A 15973-nucleotide genomic window follows, 5' to 3' on the forward strand; every position below is an offset into this window, starting at 1 on the left:
GATGCCGCTGGAGGTTTAGCCTTCAACCTGTAAATCTAACTGGTAAAGTGTTGGCCAACACCATCTTACTTAGATGTACTAAAGCTGAGACAATCAAGATACGCTAAGAGGCCGTAGGACTAAGGCAGGAGACCACGTCAGAGAGGTTCAACCTAGGAAGGGAGGCTGTTTACCTCAGTCACATGGTAACCATGTGCAGACTGTATCATCTTCAGGCTACAGGGAGAAACGCAGTTTAGCGTCAAGTGTTAACTGCTTCCTGGAACTGCAGTGTGAGACCTGCGACGAGGGGAAATGCCCTCTACCAGGCATAGATTAGTAATTCGGAACTGGTGACGGAAGTACCTGTGGGCAAACCAATGCGTGGTGCCAATTATGACTGATAAGTTCAGCCTTCTTGTGGGGGAGGTAGCCCCAAATTAATCATGCAGTTTACTCTGTTTTAAAAAGGGAAATCCAAGGAAAGCATGGGTGTTAGAAAGAAATGGAGAGACTGTAGGACGTAGTGGAAAGAACACTGACTTGAGATCAGGAAACTTGTGGATTAATGCTGGTTCTGCTAACAATTAGATGAAAAACTTGGGCAGAGTCGCTTCTCCTGTTGGGGCCTCAGTTTCTTCATCTGAAGAAATAAAAGGTTGGAGCTGATCTTAACAACATCTTTCAGCTTTAAGAATCATTGATTCCAAATAGCCATTTTAAGCTATTTTAGATACCCTGCCAGGAAAAGTGTAAAGATAGTAATTACAAAATGGACACTTAGTGTTTCCCAAACTGTGTTCCATAGAACACTAATAATGAATAAAATGTTTTAATTAAAAAAAGTGTTAAATTGTCAAAATAAGTTTTGGGAAACACCGTGTGCTACGTTTCTCTTCTTAGAAATCGACACTGAAAATGAGCATACTACAGGCACTCATAAGTCTAACAGTAAGAACCTCTCTAATCTTTTTAAAAAATGTAATATTTGCAAAAACATCGGGACACTAATGCTCTGGGAAATAGTATCTATTCTGCAACACCTTAATTCTAGCTCTAACATTAACAATAACATTTTAAATTTGCACCAGAAGCAGCAAGAAAGCAAACTAGAGAATCTTTATAACATATGACAAGCATGGGCAAAAAACACTAAATCCAAAGAACTTTTCTAGATCTAATTGGCAAGCAAGACATTTATAATTCACCAGAACTAGAGATCATCTGCTCAAGAATTGTGTGGTCACACAAGGGCACAATTCTGGAAGCAGCAGCCACACAGTGCAAGCCAATCTCACCAGTGTAACAGATCACCCATGTTACCCCAGGAGGAGTCACCCACGAGGAGCTCCCATTTCCTTGTCTCTGGCGTTTCGTGTCTGTGGTACTGACTACCTACCTACTTTCTGGCTTCTCTGTTTTGTCTCAAAAGCCAACTTCCTAGCTGTCTGGGTCTGGCCCGTTCCGGAGGGTGGCCTGTGTCATTGGCAGTCCCTTCTCCTCCCACTGACTGGGATCCCGGTGTACTCCATACCGGGCCAGCTAGGAGGACCTATAGTCAAAGGCTGGGTCATTGGCTGTGTAAGGGATTGTGAGAAAAAAGAAAAGGGGTTTGTTATGAACACAGAAACTGTTTGGAAGCAGGAAGCAATTAGGAGCAATCAATCATTTTCCCAGACAGAAGTATATATTATAGCAGTGGCGTTCTCTTAGATCTTCATTTACTAACTTCTATAAATAATCTGAAGGAAGGTGTACAAAATGACATGGCAATGTAGAGGAGGTCTAAAATGGCAAAGAATAAATAGCAGCAGGTCATCTCACAAAGCTGAATGAATGGGCATCAAATTGCCAGGGCTTGGGGGCAGAGGGAGGCCACTGCAGTGGGAGGCAATGTGGGCAGGCAGGTGAGGCACCAGTACACCTGGTGATAGGTGGGAACCTTGGCAGAGGGTCAGACTTGGGGAGGTCTAGGAAGGGGTGGTGTTAGTGGGGCGTCAGGTAAACATGGAGATCTGGCCAGGGATTGTTCTTGCAGCAAGTGGTGGGGCCCTCGGCCGTGAGCAGAGCCTCAGTGACAGGACCTGGTCCCAGGAGCACTGGTCAGAGTAAGGCAGGCCCTGGGAATGCCTTTTTTTGATCCCAATAAGACCTGCACGTGATAAAAAATGAAATAGTACGGAAGTGCTTGTGATAATAAAGCAACAGTATCCCACTGCACCCCTTACCATTCCAAATACTGCTCCATAGGGGCAAACATTTTTAATCATTTTCAGTACTTTGAGAGCTAACTGTATTACCAAGCGATATGCCCATACCTATAACTTGATTAATCAAAGTCAGACATAATCTAGTGGCTCTAGGCTAAGAAATAGGAGGGTTTAGCTTATTTACATGTTCCTCCACCCACTTCTCAATTCTTGATGTTAGTTATATTTTCATTTTTAGTTCTTTTTGGTTACTTTTATAACTTTAAATCGTGTATTTAAATCTCTGTTATTTTATCAATTCTAGGCTACATCCTTTCACTCATTGTTGGTGTCGGAAATTGAGATTCTATGTTGTGTTTTAAGATTAATGTATTAGAGTCATATTTATTTTATGTGCAAAATATTTTTTACAAGGAATGCTTTAGTTATCTCAAGGGACTCCTTAATTTTAAGGGAATCTTCATAATCCTTTTATATTTGCATTTTAGAGCAATATCAGAGCCATAACAACTTGATTATTAGCAGGCGAATAGGCAAAATCCCATGAAAACTGTTTACAACGTTAAGTGAACAAATACAGTTTCTCTCTCACACACGTACACACATACTCAAAGCTATTAAAAATTATTTTTTGTCTTAAGATTAAAAGTCAACAGTCTGTAACTTTAAAGACAAACTGTTGGATATTCTTGGAAATTTCTTTTCTTAGCAAACACTTAGAAATTCCCCTTTATAATGACAAAGTATAGAATAAGTATAGAGTTAACTTAAAATGTATCGCAACTGGTATTATAAACATTTTCTAGACTTTTCCTTACCTACCTAACAAATTTAATGGTTAGCTCTCCTTTCAGATTTTCTCATTAAACTGATTGAAACTTGTTAACATTTAAGCCAGTTCTGAGTGAAGATCATGGGACCTACATTTTGTTTCCTACTCCACAACAACAAAACTATTAGTGCTTTTTCTCTTCTCTCTATTTCTCCCTCTTTTCACTTCCTAATATTGGTTAGCTATAGCTTTACTTTCACTTCACTAAGCTAGATAATATTTGTGTTCTATTTTGTAGCTATAGTTATGTCCTCCGTACTTTGTCTATTGGTCAGGTGTTAGAAGTTAAATAACAATACAGATATGCACTATTATGACTATGTAGCTGTTGTTCATTGAAGAGCAAAGTAGTAGGCGAGAATTCTGTTCCTTTTTCTGTGATTATGATGATGATGTGGTCCTTGTGTCACTTAGGGGAGAACTGTTCCTAATATCATGGCCAATGGGTCAGTGTTCCTAAATTTCTTTAGTTATTTAAAATCATGTCACATTTTAATTGGTTCATATTTAGACCTTGAATTTCTTGTATACTTTTCCTGGAGTTTCAATATCCCTTTTCTTGCCATAATACACAGTCAGCATATCCTTGAAATCATTCAGTTTGTTAATCATACTGCCCATTGTGTTGACTTCAATTCCTATCCAGAGGCATCCCTCTTGGGGCCTCCATCCTTCAGCTCCAATTCCTGATGGTTTCTCTGCTTTACACCTGTTATTCTGGGACTTTATTCCATTCCTGACTTATCACCACTGTTTTCTGAATCTCATGTTTTCCTCCTTTATGGTTTACATCCTCATTTTGCTGGAGTACATGCTTTAGAATCTTCCTCAGAAATGGCATGTGAGAGGTAAATTTTCTGAGCCCTTGTTTGCTTAACTTTACTTTCACTTAATTGGTAATCTGCCTATAATTCTAATTTCAAAATAACTTTTCCTCAGAATTTAAAATCAGTGCTCCATTGTTTTCTAGCTTTCAGTGTTGCTGATGAGACGTCTGATGCTAGTCTAATTTTTGTTCCTTTGTAAGTGTTCAGTTTTTATCTTTGGAAATATTTAGCACTTCTCCTGAAATTATGCAATGATGCATTTACGTATGGAGGCATTTGTTGTTGTTGTTGTTCTTTGTGTTGTCTACTTTATGAGATATTTCAAACTGAAGACTGGTGTTTTTTTCAGTTTGGAGACACTTACCAGTTATTTTCTTTTCTCTATTCTCTCTTCTCTAGTCTCCTATTCTCTATTATCCTATTAGTTGGATGTTGTAACTCCAGAATTTCTCCTGTATTCTATTCTTTGCTCAAATTTTCTACCCCTTTATCTTTCTGTTCTACATTCTGGGATATATACTTAACTTAATCTTTTAGATCTTTATTGCATTTTTAATTTAGTGATCATGTTTTTGATTTCCAAAAAGTTTTTCTTGTTCTTGGATTTTTTTTGTTTTTCATGGTGTCTTTCTTTATAGATAGAATATTTTTCATGGATGTGTCTGGAACTGCTAGTGTTTCCTTCAAATTCTCTTCTGTGTCCTAATTTATATGTTTCTTTCAGCCCAGGTTGTGCTATTTTTATATGCACGTATCTGTGTGTTTGTTGCTGGTTTTCATCACATGCCTGACAATCTTTAGTTGCTGGTGTAGATTCCCTGCTGTAGTGTGTATAGGTCTGTTTTCCTGATAGGACTCTCCCTTGGTGTGAAAGCTGACTGCAGCACATTTGTGAGAATGGCTGGTTCTGAGGAGGCTTCATTTGGGTGCAAACATCCACATTCGCAGCCCTGGTTTTCCTTGGGCAGTTTATTCAGATCCTTTAGAGAAGAATTCCAAGGCTTTCTTTTCCTTCCCTTTCACTCTGTATCATTTTCTGCTTTTTCTGTGTGCCAGACATTTGTAGAAACTTTTCATCTACTTAAACTTTTCATCATCCCAATCCAAGTTGCTTACAGGTATGTATCCCTTTTTCCCTTTTGCTACCCTCTTAATAGGATCTTGGGAGAGAGGGGACTAAGAAGAAAGAAAATGTGCCTAACATGCCATTTTAAGCAAAAAAAGCCTTTTAAAAATTATTTTTCCGTCATTTATAAATGATCACTGTAGCAAATGGAAATATATAGACAAGTAGTTTTTTCATCACCCAGAAACACCACTATGAACAATTTGAAACATATTCTTGTTCCTTTTTCTATGCATCTATTCATGTTTTTTTTTAATATAACAAAGGGATCACACCATATGTTCTGTTTTCTAATATGCTTCTGAAAATGAAACAATAGCTTTTAAATATCTTTCCATGTCATAACATATCCCTGACTATTGGAGACCTGGTATTTATTGAAAGATGTATCATCACTTACTTAGCCAATCTGCTATTTTTAGAAATTAAATTGTTTCTAATTTACTCTATTATAAATAAGCATTTACGAGGTGTGATCGAAAAATACGGTGAATATTTAAATTAAAAGAAATTATTACAATAAAAGACACATTGCCATTAATCCCCCTCAAAATAACCACCCTCGCTTCAAACACACTTAACACATTCTTCTTGCCACATTCTGAAGCAGTCCTGGAAGTCCTCTTTCATGAGTGTCTTTACTTTATCCTCCATCATGACAACACTTCGTGTCACACATTGTTTCTGGTATGGCAATTTCTGTCAAATAAAAACATTATGATGTGTCCTCATCCACCTTATTCACTGAATCTGGCACCATGAGACTTCTGGCTCTTCCCCAAAGTCAAAATGACCATGAAAGTAAAACGTCTTGAATCAATTCAGCACATCGAGGCAGCCACGACAGCACAACTAAAGACACTCACAAAAGAGGACTTCCAAAACTGCTTCAGAAAGTTGCAAGAACAATGGGATAAGTGTGTTTGAAGAGAGGGGAAGTATTTTGAGGGGTATTAATGACAATGTGTCTTTTACTGTAATATATTTTTTTAAATTTAAACATTCACTGTATTTTGTGATCACACCTCGTATAAACACTTTTGGCTAAATCTTTACTCTTACCCGTTGACTATTTACTTAGGATAAAATCCTAGTAGTGGAATTGCTGGGTCAAAGTACATGCAGGTACCAGTCTGGGCCTAACATTCAGGATACTCTTTGAAATAGCCCCACTTGAACTTTCTGGCCTCAAACTTTCACTTCACTCTATTTGAGCTTCCTTAAGCATGAGAGCAGAGGCGTGAAGAGCATAATTTTCAGAGTCAGAAAGGCCAGGGTTGAATCATAGCTTTTGCCACTTACTAAACGTGTGCCCTTAGGCTACTTTAATTAACCTCTTTGAGAACTAGTTTCCTTTTCTATAAAACGGGAGAAATAATTTTACTTTTCTGATGTGGCTGTTGTGAGGATTAAACAAAATGAAAAAGAGCACAGGTAAAGCACGTAGCACAGGCCTGTCAGGTGAAAGTTTCATAAATCTGTATTGATGGGGTCAGACCCACTCCTCCTCCTATGCCTGTGCAAGTCTGCCTTCCAGGCCACATTTGAGAGATGCACCCACCCTCGGTGAGGTTTTCCTGATCTGGCTGGTAGAGCTCTTGTGGGCAGGACCCACATTTGATGTGCAGAACAGATCCTTGGTGTCTCTCTCTCCCTTTCTCTCTGGACACCATCCTGCACTGTGCCGTCTTCCCCCATTATCACGAATTCCTTTTCATGCGTGTTCTTGGTGAGTAGCGGTGATGACAGGGCTCGGTGTTGGTAGCATCAGGATAATTCTGTGGAGTTTGTTTAGGGCCCTTTGGCAGCGCAGGAGCTTTGAGCATAGTCTCTGGCTCTGACTATTGGGTGGGACCTGCCCCAGGGTCACCTGAACCCCAGTGTTGTCAGTGGGCTGCGGAGGCAGTGAACTCTGCTGAGCAGGCAGCAGTGGGCGGTTTACTGAGGCTGAGCCTCCCAAGAGTGTTAACCGGTGGAAGGCAGAGCTCATTATGCATCCTTGGGACCTTTGTGCAGCCTGCCAGAGGCCTGCGTTGCCCTCATTACTTTGCACTGGGCCATAAGATGCGTTTGGGCTTTCCTCTGGAGCATCACCCAACCCACAAAGGTCCTTTTCATGCCTGCGGATGCCTCCCTAGTTGTTAGGGGAGATTGAGAAGCTTGGTTTGCAAAGAGCTACAGATGGGAGGGCTTACTGTGGGATAGCTTCCAGGAGGGGACCCTGAGGAGGGGAAGGCGATTTGGGGAGTACCCTGCTCACCCCTCTCCCATCTGGATGTCTTTCAGGAGTCATGGCCGGCTTCAACATGGGGGGTGACCTCAGGGAGCCCGCTGCCAGCATCCCCCTGGGCTCCCTCGCAGCTGTTGGCATCTCGTAAGTTCCCCTCGGTGGCAATCAGCTGGAGAGAGGGAGAGAAAACTCCAGGCAGAAGAGGGGATTGGCCCCTTTGTTCTGAGAGTGCCCCAACTGTGACCAATCTTTTACATATTCCAATCCTCTTTTTAACACTCAGCCAGCTGGAAAATTCAAGTCTGGTGGGTTTAGACGATTGCCCTTTCATACCCCCTGCCTGGGAAAGCAAGGAAAAGGGTTACTAGTACAGACCGAATCCTTTCTTTCCATTCTCCTCAGTCTCCTGCCCCTCCCCCTCCCCATCCCCATTTTGAATTTGGGGATTTTTTAAACCATTGAGTTTCCAGGATCACTGGAGGGAGCATGCAGAGGAAGGGCTTTGCAATCAGACAGATTCGAATTTGCATCTCAGCTCTGCCGCTGATGGGCTGCATGACTTTGGGCCACTAACTTAGCTCTCTGAGCCTCTTGTTTCTTTTCTGTAAAATGGAACAATGAGAATATGTAGGCTCTGTAGATTGTGAAGAAGATACTGTGTGTACAGGCACGCAGTAGGAGCTCAGAGACTGGTCCTCATTTCCCCAGCTAGCCTCCCCTCTCTACTCCAAGGCTGTCAGACTTCCTGGGTTTTAGATCACACCATGCCACCCACACAAGGAGGATGGGTGGTGTTGGGTCTGTTTCTGACCTTCTAGAATCTTCTGTTTTTCTTTCTGTACCACGAGATAAAGTTTCTCTGCCTTCATTGGGTGGGTGTGAAAGGCAATGAAATTGCAGACATGACCATGACTTGAGAAGTTAGAAGTGCCTGCATTATTTTAACCATGACATTTTAAAAATATTAGTATATGTATTTCACAAATGCTGAATTTGCTCTTAGCTTACTGTCATGGCACCGTTGCTTCTCCCCAGCCATCCAGCATCAGTCTGTTTTGTGCTAAGAAACTGAAGTCAACTGAGAGAGAGAGTTGGGAGTTAGGAAGGAAAGAAAAGAAAGAACCCTGTCTTATTTTTGGTCATAACTAGGAGGTCCCAGGAGGAACCTTTGGCCCATCCTCTTGCTGCCCAGATGGGAATGAGGCCACAGAGATCACGGGACTTGTTCAAGGTCATAGGGCATCTGGGGGCAGAGCCAGGTCACTGCAGGCCTTTTCACACTTGGCTGGGCTCTCTATCATCTGGGAGCCAACACACAGCAGGACTTAGAGGCCTGAAAGTCCATCTACTTGTTCTCCCTATGGAATGCAGGGGTGAGGACTGCCAGTCAACCCTGGCCTGAATCCTGCCTGGCGAGCTGGAGGTACAGAAAGTGCCCCCCGCCCGCAGGCAAACTAAGGAGGCTCAGGAGCAGCCCTTCTCTTTCCTTTGAGACAGGTCCCCGTGGGAGTGTGACGGTGGACTGGCGTGGGTTGGGACGGGGCTGGCAAAGGTGGGGGCAGGGAGAGGGGAGCTCTTGCTCTGCTCTTGGCTGTTTTGTAGGTGGTTTCTGTACATCGTCTTTGTCTTCCTGCTTGGCGCCATCTGCACCCGCGAGGCCCTTCGCTACGACTTCCTAATAGCTGAAAAGGTGGGTGAGTCCTGCACGAACCAGAATGCTCCGTGTGCTGAGTCATTTATTTGTTCCCGTCGAGAAACGGCTGCCTGCCCCTTGCAGTCCTGCCTGGGAATCCATATAATCTTGGGCTCAGGATGGAAGGGTGGGGTGGGGGGGGGACATGGAAAAGTTAGAGGTTCTTGTCATGGATCCCTAGAAAAAGGTAACAACACCTGGAAAGGCACGTGCACCCACGTGACTAAATAGTGGACCAAACAATCAGCACAAAAACAGAATCTTTTCACCTGAAATCCAGCTTAACCAGCCCTTCCTTTTTGCCAATAGCCTCACTTTCCACTATGAGCTGAATGTGTTGCTCACAAGCAGGTAAGAAAGAGACTGATGGACAGACCAGAGGGTGGCAAGGTGGAGGGAGATGGTGGAAGCCCAGTACCAGGGTGACAGCCTGGGGGAGGCAGACAGGAGGCCCCCCTCCTCTGAAGACCCTGATCCCTCAGGCTCTCCACACAGGGTGGGGCAGGGACATTTGGCTGCAACATCTTACTTTCTATCGTTGCACATCCTGCCCTGAAAAGATTAGCGAATTCCTCACGTTCCACAGCTGCCCCTGAGCAGGCTGGAGGTCATGTGACGGTCACGGATGCTCATTTGGCATCTCTGGAACCCAGGAGAATAAGGTTTCCAGACACTTTTCTGGAAAACCCCCCAAACTCCTACCTTACCTTAAGTTGGAGGAAAAGTGGACATCAAGATTCCATCATTTATCCGAGAAATGTGGAAGGTTAGAGAGACTCTCTTACTCAGTGACCCCTGAGTATCTCTGTTCATATTTTAGGCAAAAGTACCCTTTCCTATTGGTGTGGGGCTTTACAAAGCGGCCTTGCTGATCTTCTTGTAGGGAGGGGGGGGCACTGCTTGGGGCAACCTGGGGCAGGAAGCTCTAACTGACTTCTTAGAGCTCCATTTCAGCTTGTTTCACACACTAGCACAGGTTTATTTTTAAGGCAAGTAGCTGCTGCTATGAAGGTGCTGTTTGTTTTCAGGGGTCTTGACCTTACCATGAAGGCAGGTTTTGAAAGGGGGAGCAGTTCAGGCCCACCTTCCAGGGCCCAAGGTCTTAGACCCCCCAGTGAGCAAGGTTTGCTCTCAGGGCAGGAATCGATGGCCCTCATTTATGCCTCCGTGCTGGCTTTCATCAGCATCGTGAGTTTCATCTCCCAGGGGCCTTTTCTCCAATTGTGGAATGAAAAGCTTGGCTGCCATAGAGGAATCAAAGGCCTCAGGGAACAGCAGATCCTTTGATCAGGGGGAACTGCCTACTGCTGTCTGCTGCTTGCCAGTGGCTAGCTGGCTGCCTGCTTCTAAGCCTGGTTCCTTTTTAGTGGGTTCCCTCACAGAGGTCTTTCAACCATCAGAGACTCTGATCTGGATGGAATGAGGCACATGATCCTCTGCTGGGGTTCCTCACTCCCCTCTTTCCCTGCTTTGCATGGAAGCTAAGAATGGACATGTGGGAGGCCAGGCACCGTGTATCCAAGGAAGGTCACAACAGCACGAGAGTAAAAACATCTCCAGGGACAGCACGGAGAGCCTGTGTGGGTGGAAATTCCACCACTAATAGTAGACACATCCACGGGGGAAGCTTGTTGGGAATGCCACCTGTCCCAGACCGTGAAACAGGTAGGCAAGTACTTAGCTGGTTGGGGGCATGTGCTAACCCAGGCCTGGCAATAATATGTGGGAATGTCATGCACACACAAGGATGAGAGGTGGACAGTTAGTTTTTGGAGAGCATGAGAGACGGTTTCCTGGATGTGGAGTTGTAAAGCCTATAAAGAAGGGAAAGATCCTGTTCTTGGTTCCCAGTAGCAAACGGGCTGGTGCAGCAAGTAACCAAGCAAGGCAACTCCAAAAGAGCAGCGGCCTGGTGTGCTACCCCCCATGGCCCCCTCCACAGTGGGGACCACACAGGATTCCCCGCCAAAACGTTGAACCTTGGCTTTTCTCTTTTCCTGTCCTCTGGCATCCTTCCTTGGGACTGACTGGGCTGCAATAGCAGAAACTCTAATCAGGCAGTGAGTTGGGTCACAGTACCTGGAGAATGAGAGGGTGCGACGGGTAGAGGTTGGAAGGTACAAGTGCACAGTCTTGGGTGGTCACCAGACACAACCTACCAGCTTGATGTGGTTTTAATAAACTGCTCTTCTTGGCTGTGCGTCGTAGCTATGGCCTCATTTCTGAGCCCACCCATCTCCGAGCTTTCCTAGCCCTGAGGAAGCAAGGCCTCTTTGGTCTGGTGTGCGTGCCCTTTCAGGCACAGACTAGGCCCAGGCTCCAGCACACTGCGCTTGGCACTGTTTCTCACAAAGCTCCTCCATGCACGTCTCTCTCTTCCTCTGGAGTGTGTTCTGCCAGAACAATTCTCTTCACTGGCTGCCGGCTGTGCTGGATTCCTTTCCACTGACCTGCAGCTGCTCAGTTCATCTGTTCCTTTCTGGGTTTCCTGCAGCTTCTCTGAGGTATTTCTAATTATTTGGCTTCCCAGCCCACAGTTTCTCTAAGAATTTCCTTTCTTGCTTTATGTCCCTACCCCACAGAAACTTTTTCCTGGCTCTCAGGTGTCAGTCTCAGTAATGCTATGCTTTCTAAAAAATCTTGAGTACATTGTGGTGGCTCTAAGGTAATCATTGTAAAGCACGATACCTAATGCATAGTAGGTGCTTCTTAAATGTTTACTCCTTCCACACTTATGGGGATATCCTCACAGATAGGACATATTTTAGGGAAAGGCCCATTTTCTTTTTCCTTCAAATGTACCATGTTTAACTGAATAAGAAAAGCTAAAAAGTCAATCCCAATATTATTCAGTTATACAAGAAGGAATTGTATAAACAGCAAGTATTAGTAGGGGTAAACGTAAATAGATTAAATGATTGTTTCGGAATAAACTTGTGTACAGTGGCTTTTATATAACAAAAAGATCAAGTCCTTTAGGAGCCCTGGGGCTTGCTAACTAGCAAGGTAAGAACAGGTTAAGTAGGAAAAGTACCCCCCAAAGCATCTTTGTTGAAAATGGGCTATATCCCACAGAGTGAACTTGAATCGTTCTTGGCTGTGACAGTCATGGCTTCACAAGTTTGCAAGCTGTACATGGGAAGACGGGGTGGGGCCAGGCTCGTGGCTGGTGAGGGAGCCTAGCCCGCCGCCGCTCAGCATACGCCACCCCACCCAGCCGGACTGTCCTCTGCTGTCCCTCATGGAAGGGAAGCACTGCCCCTCAGGAAGGAAGCCGACTTGGTTCTTATGACAAATGGCTACTCAATGAGAGGGAAAATGTGCCTGAAAGTTAAGATGTTGGTCAATTTGGGGAGTGAGGACGTTACTAGAAAACTTAGGTCTCTGGAAATATGAAGTGAGAGAAAACTAGGAGACTATTGAGACCTTGCCATATCAATCAAGTTTGGGGTTGTAAGGATTTTAGGATATACTCCTCAGTAATGTAAAGGGGCCACAGGAATTAGATGGGGCAAAATGAGCACCTTACAAATGACTTGAAATTCAGTCCGTCAAGAGAAGGGAGCAGTCAGTGGATTGGGAAGGTCAAATGGGAGCTGGGACCAAACACCAAGAACACAGGGATAGAATTAATGATTTTCTTCAGTAGTTACTGTAAAAGGAAACCAGGGTAGCTCACACCTCAGATAATATTTTGGAAAAATCGAGAACTTTTTGTGATGGCTTGAACAACCAGGCAGCTGTATGACAGAAGGGCACTCTTTTTTTGTTGTTGTTATTGTTAAATTACACCTGCTGAAATAAAGCCTCACTTCTACCTCCACTGGCACAGTTGGCAAGTTTACAGTCCCCTATGAATAGAGAAAATGATTAAATTCTTCAAGGGTGGGAAGCAAAGCTGTGTAGTCTACTATTGCGCCTATAAAATCTTAACCTGTGCCTGGCACTGTGCCAGGTATCTAACCTGTCCTCAAAAAAGGCTCCTACATGGATGGATGGGTGACAGATAGAAAGGAACAGATGGGATTCAGGTGGGAAAGAGATAGAATGGAGTTTTTATAATTTATGCAGACCTTAGGACCACCACTTCATTGATTTTTTAGAAAATTAACTGAAGAGTAAGTAGTTTTATATAAAAGATTGGCAAGTGAACAGACCACTGTAAACATAATTGACAAACTGGGCATAAATAAGTCACAATACCTGGACAGTCCCCCCTCGGACCTCAGCCCAAGCGTTCTGCAGGCCCCCCAGGGAGTGTTTGTGGGCAGGTTGGCCACAGCTGGACATCGTTGCATCCTGGTGCCAGAGACTCATCGAGTTCCTGCGACCAGTCCCAATACGAGTAGGACGTCAAACTCGGAGGGCAGTCTTATTCCCACTCTGAGAAAACAGACAGACGTTAAATGAAAAAATATATATATTCTAAACACAAATATATATGTAACCTTTTGGACAAGAAGCAGTGCCATTTCTGCTAGGAGCTACCATGCCTGACTGATCTGGAGAATTATCTGAGGGGAGGATGCACATAGCAATGGATACAAGGTACTGTGCCCGGTGCTTCTGCACATTAGCACCACCTGGAGTGCTTTTGGAAGCCAGGTGATTCTTCTGTGTGGCCAGAATGGAGAACTACTGAGTTAGAGTCTCAAAAAGCTTTTGATAGAATTTTGCCAGACTCTGTTAGGTGCGGTGGGGGGGAGGGGGCATGGCAAGTTGCATGAGACACGGATCTGCCCCTCAGGAGCTTATGGTGTGCTGGCAAGATAAGCCTGGAGCGTAATTAACTGCACCACGGGGTTATAAGAAACTGTCTCAGGGTGGAAAATAACAAAAGGCCATCAGAGCACACAAAGTGATGGGAGACGTGGATGACATTAATTTCTTCTAGTACTAAGATGGTAAGTAAGTAAAAGGTGAAGGGAGGGACAAACACAGGAAACCTGTGACGTTGAAGTAACAGGGGAGATTGACAAGGGATAAGATGAAGCAATGCATTTAGGGAAATGTAATCCACACTGAATTAAGGACAACGTGGGCTGTGTAGTGGACCTTAGTCATTTCCATCAAACCTCTGGTCTCCCTGACTATGTGGGGGTTATTCTACCTCTGTGTCATCTTGAAGGGAGCCAGTCCCATTTAATATTACAGAAGCCCAAAATGACCAGACCCCAGCTCACCTATCCCTTTGTGGCCCTGGTAGGACATGTGACCTGGGTTAGGTCTGTGGGATGCTCCGGATGTAGTGAATGAGGCAAGTATAAAGGGATGGTGAGAATCCATCCACAGGGCAGCAGGGTGCTGGCTGCAACCTGGTCACACTGTTTCTGTTCAAGAGTCTGGGTGGGCCTCCAGGCTTGGGTCTTGTCCTTTCTTGATCTTTCAGCCTCCTGATGATTCTGGGAACCTCCAGTGTCCTACAAATACATTCTTAAATATTTTGAATCAAGAGTCCTCACTGATGCAGGTGTCTGATGATAATTTATGAACCAGGAAAGAAGTCTGGCCAGGGGCTGGTCTTCTGTGTAGCTTGATCCCACTGACATGGTGCATTGTAGACAAGGAGGTGAAAAAATGGGGTCAGGAGAGTCTTCATGGAGAAGGTGTAGGTGACAAAACTGAAAACTAAATCCAACCCATCTTAATAGTTGGATGAATTCGTAGTTCTGGTGACTGACTGCCTAAAGTAAAGTAAAATGAAGACACGTACTTCAAATAACCATGAAAACAGAGACTTCCCTGTGAGGACCGATTAGGTCCAGCTCAGGAGGGTGAAGTGGACTCACGGTGGACACACAGGCTGTGACACAGCTGCGTGGCCAGCGGCACTCATCTTTTGCAAGTTGACACTAAGCAGAACAACTCTGCCCTCTCTTATTCTGTTGGTGCCTTGTGAGCCATATAAGTCATGGATCTCATCCATTCATTCCTTCATTCACTCATTCACTCATTCAGCATTTATACTTCTCTGTTGGCACCAAGTAGACTAGGATAAACAAGACAGGAGCCCTGTGGAAATGAAGCCAGGAGACGAGACAGTGTGCTAGGTGGCCCCGACCTGACGTGGAGCCCCTGCAGGGCCCGAGGAGCAGCCGCCATTGTGAGGGAGTTGCACGTGGCCTCATGGAAGAGAGGAGGTCGGTGCCGAGTCTTGAAGCACAACTGGGAGTTAGACAGGCAGTGAGTAGATTAGGGTTGTGGACAGAGGGCTCCAGCAGGCCGAGAAATCATGCTGACAAAGGCTCAGTGTGCAGGGCTAGGAAGCGCCTTGTATGTCAAGACAGTGGGGAGCCATTGATATTTTTGCAGTAGGGGCTTTATGATCAGATGTGAGTTTAGAGAGGTCACTGGCAGAGGCTTGGAGGATGATTCGGTGTGGACAGAGCTTAGAGGCAGGAGGCGTCGCATTGTCGTTGGCCAGTGGTTCTCAAAGTGTGTCCTCTGACCCTCGGCATCAGAAGTACCTGGAGACTTGTTGGAAACCCAAATTCCTGGGTCCCGCCCCAGTCAGAAACTCTGAGGTGGGACCCAGAAATCTGTTTTAACGTGCCCTCTAGATGAGTCAGACACAGACTCCATTGGAGAACCTCTGTGCAGTCCATGCAAGATGTGATGGTGGGCCAACCTGAAATGGCGGCAGTGCAAACGAAGGGGGCTGAGGCTGATGTGGGAAATATGGCCAAGAAGCTGAATCTAGAGGACTGCTGATTAGATGGGGTGCAGCCAGGGGGGTACCAGTGGACCAGAAAGGGACAGAAGCAGGTCCTGGTGCTGAGTAATGACACTGCTTCCTCACATAGGTGTCCCTGGTGGGCTTCCTGTTCCTTTTGGGCTTATACATCTCGTCCCTGGCCTCCTGCATGGGAGGCCTGTATGGAGCCCCCCGCATCCTGCAGTGCATTGCCCAGGAGAAAGTGATTCCCGCACTGGCCTGTCTGGGGCAGGGGGTGAGTTATCATTTTTATTTTATTTTTTTTTGAAAAATGTGCATTTTGCAGTGAACCTGACTGTTTGGTCAATACATTGCTTGAGTCTTTCTGATGAGAGCCACTGGCCAAGTTCTCCAGGAGAGG

At 44.9% G+C, this 15973-nt stretch overlaps 1 protein-coding gene across 1 annotated transcript in view; it reads left to right on the plus strand.

Annotated features, from left to right (window-relative positions):
* The window catches only part of SLC12A8 (solute carrier family 12 member 8), a 123422-nt gene that overhangs the window by 77959 nt on the left and 29490 nt on the right, over positions 1-15973 (plus strand). The window contains exons 6-8 of the mRNA XM_019723083.3: positions 7261-7348; positions 8807-8894; positions 15701-15847. Coding sequence (XP_019578642.3) covers positions 7261-7348; positions 8807-8894; positions 15701-15847 — 323 coding nt within the window. The remainder of the gene's footprint in view (positions 1-7260; positions 7349-8806; positions 8895-15700; positions 15848-15973) is intronic.

Source organism: Rhinolophus sinicus, chromosome 17 (genome assembly GCF_057876585.1).
Source record: "Rhinolophus sinicus isolate RSI-liver-muscle chromosome 17, RSI-T2T, whole genome shotgun sequence".
Classification (NCBI taxonomy): domain Eukaryota; kingdom Metazoa; phylum Chordata; class Mammalia; order Chiroptera; family Rhinolophidae; genus Rhinolophus; species Rhinolophus sinicus.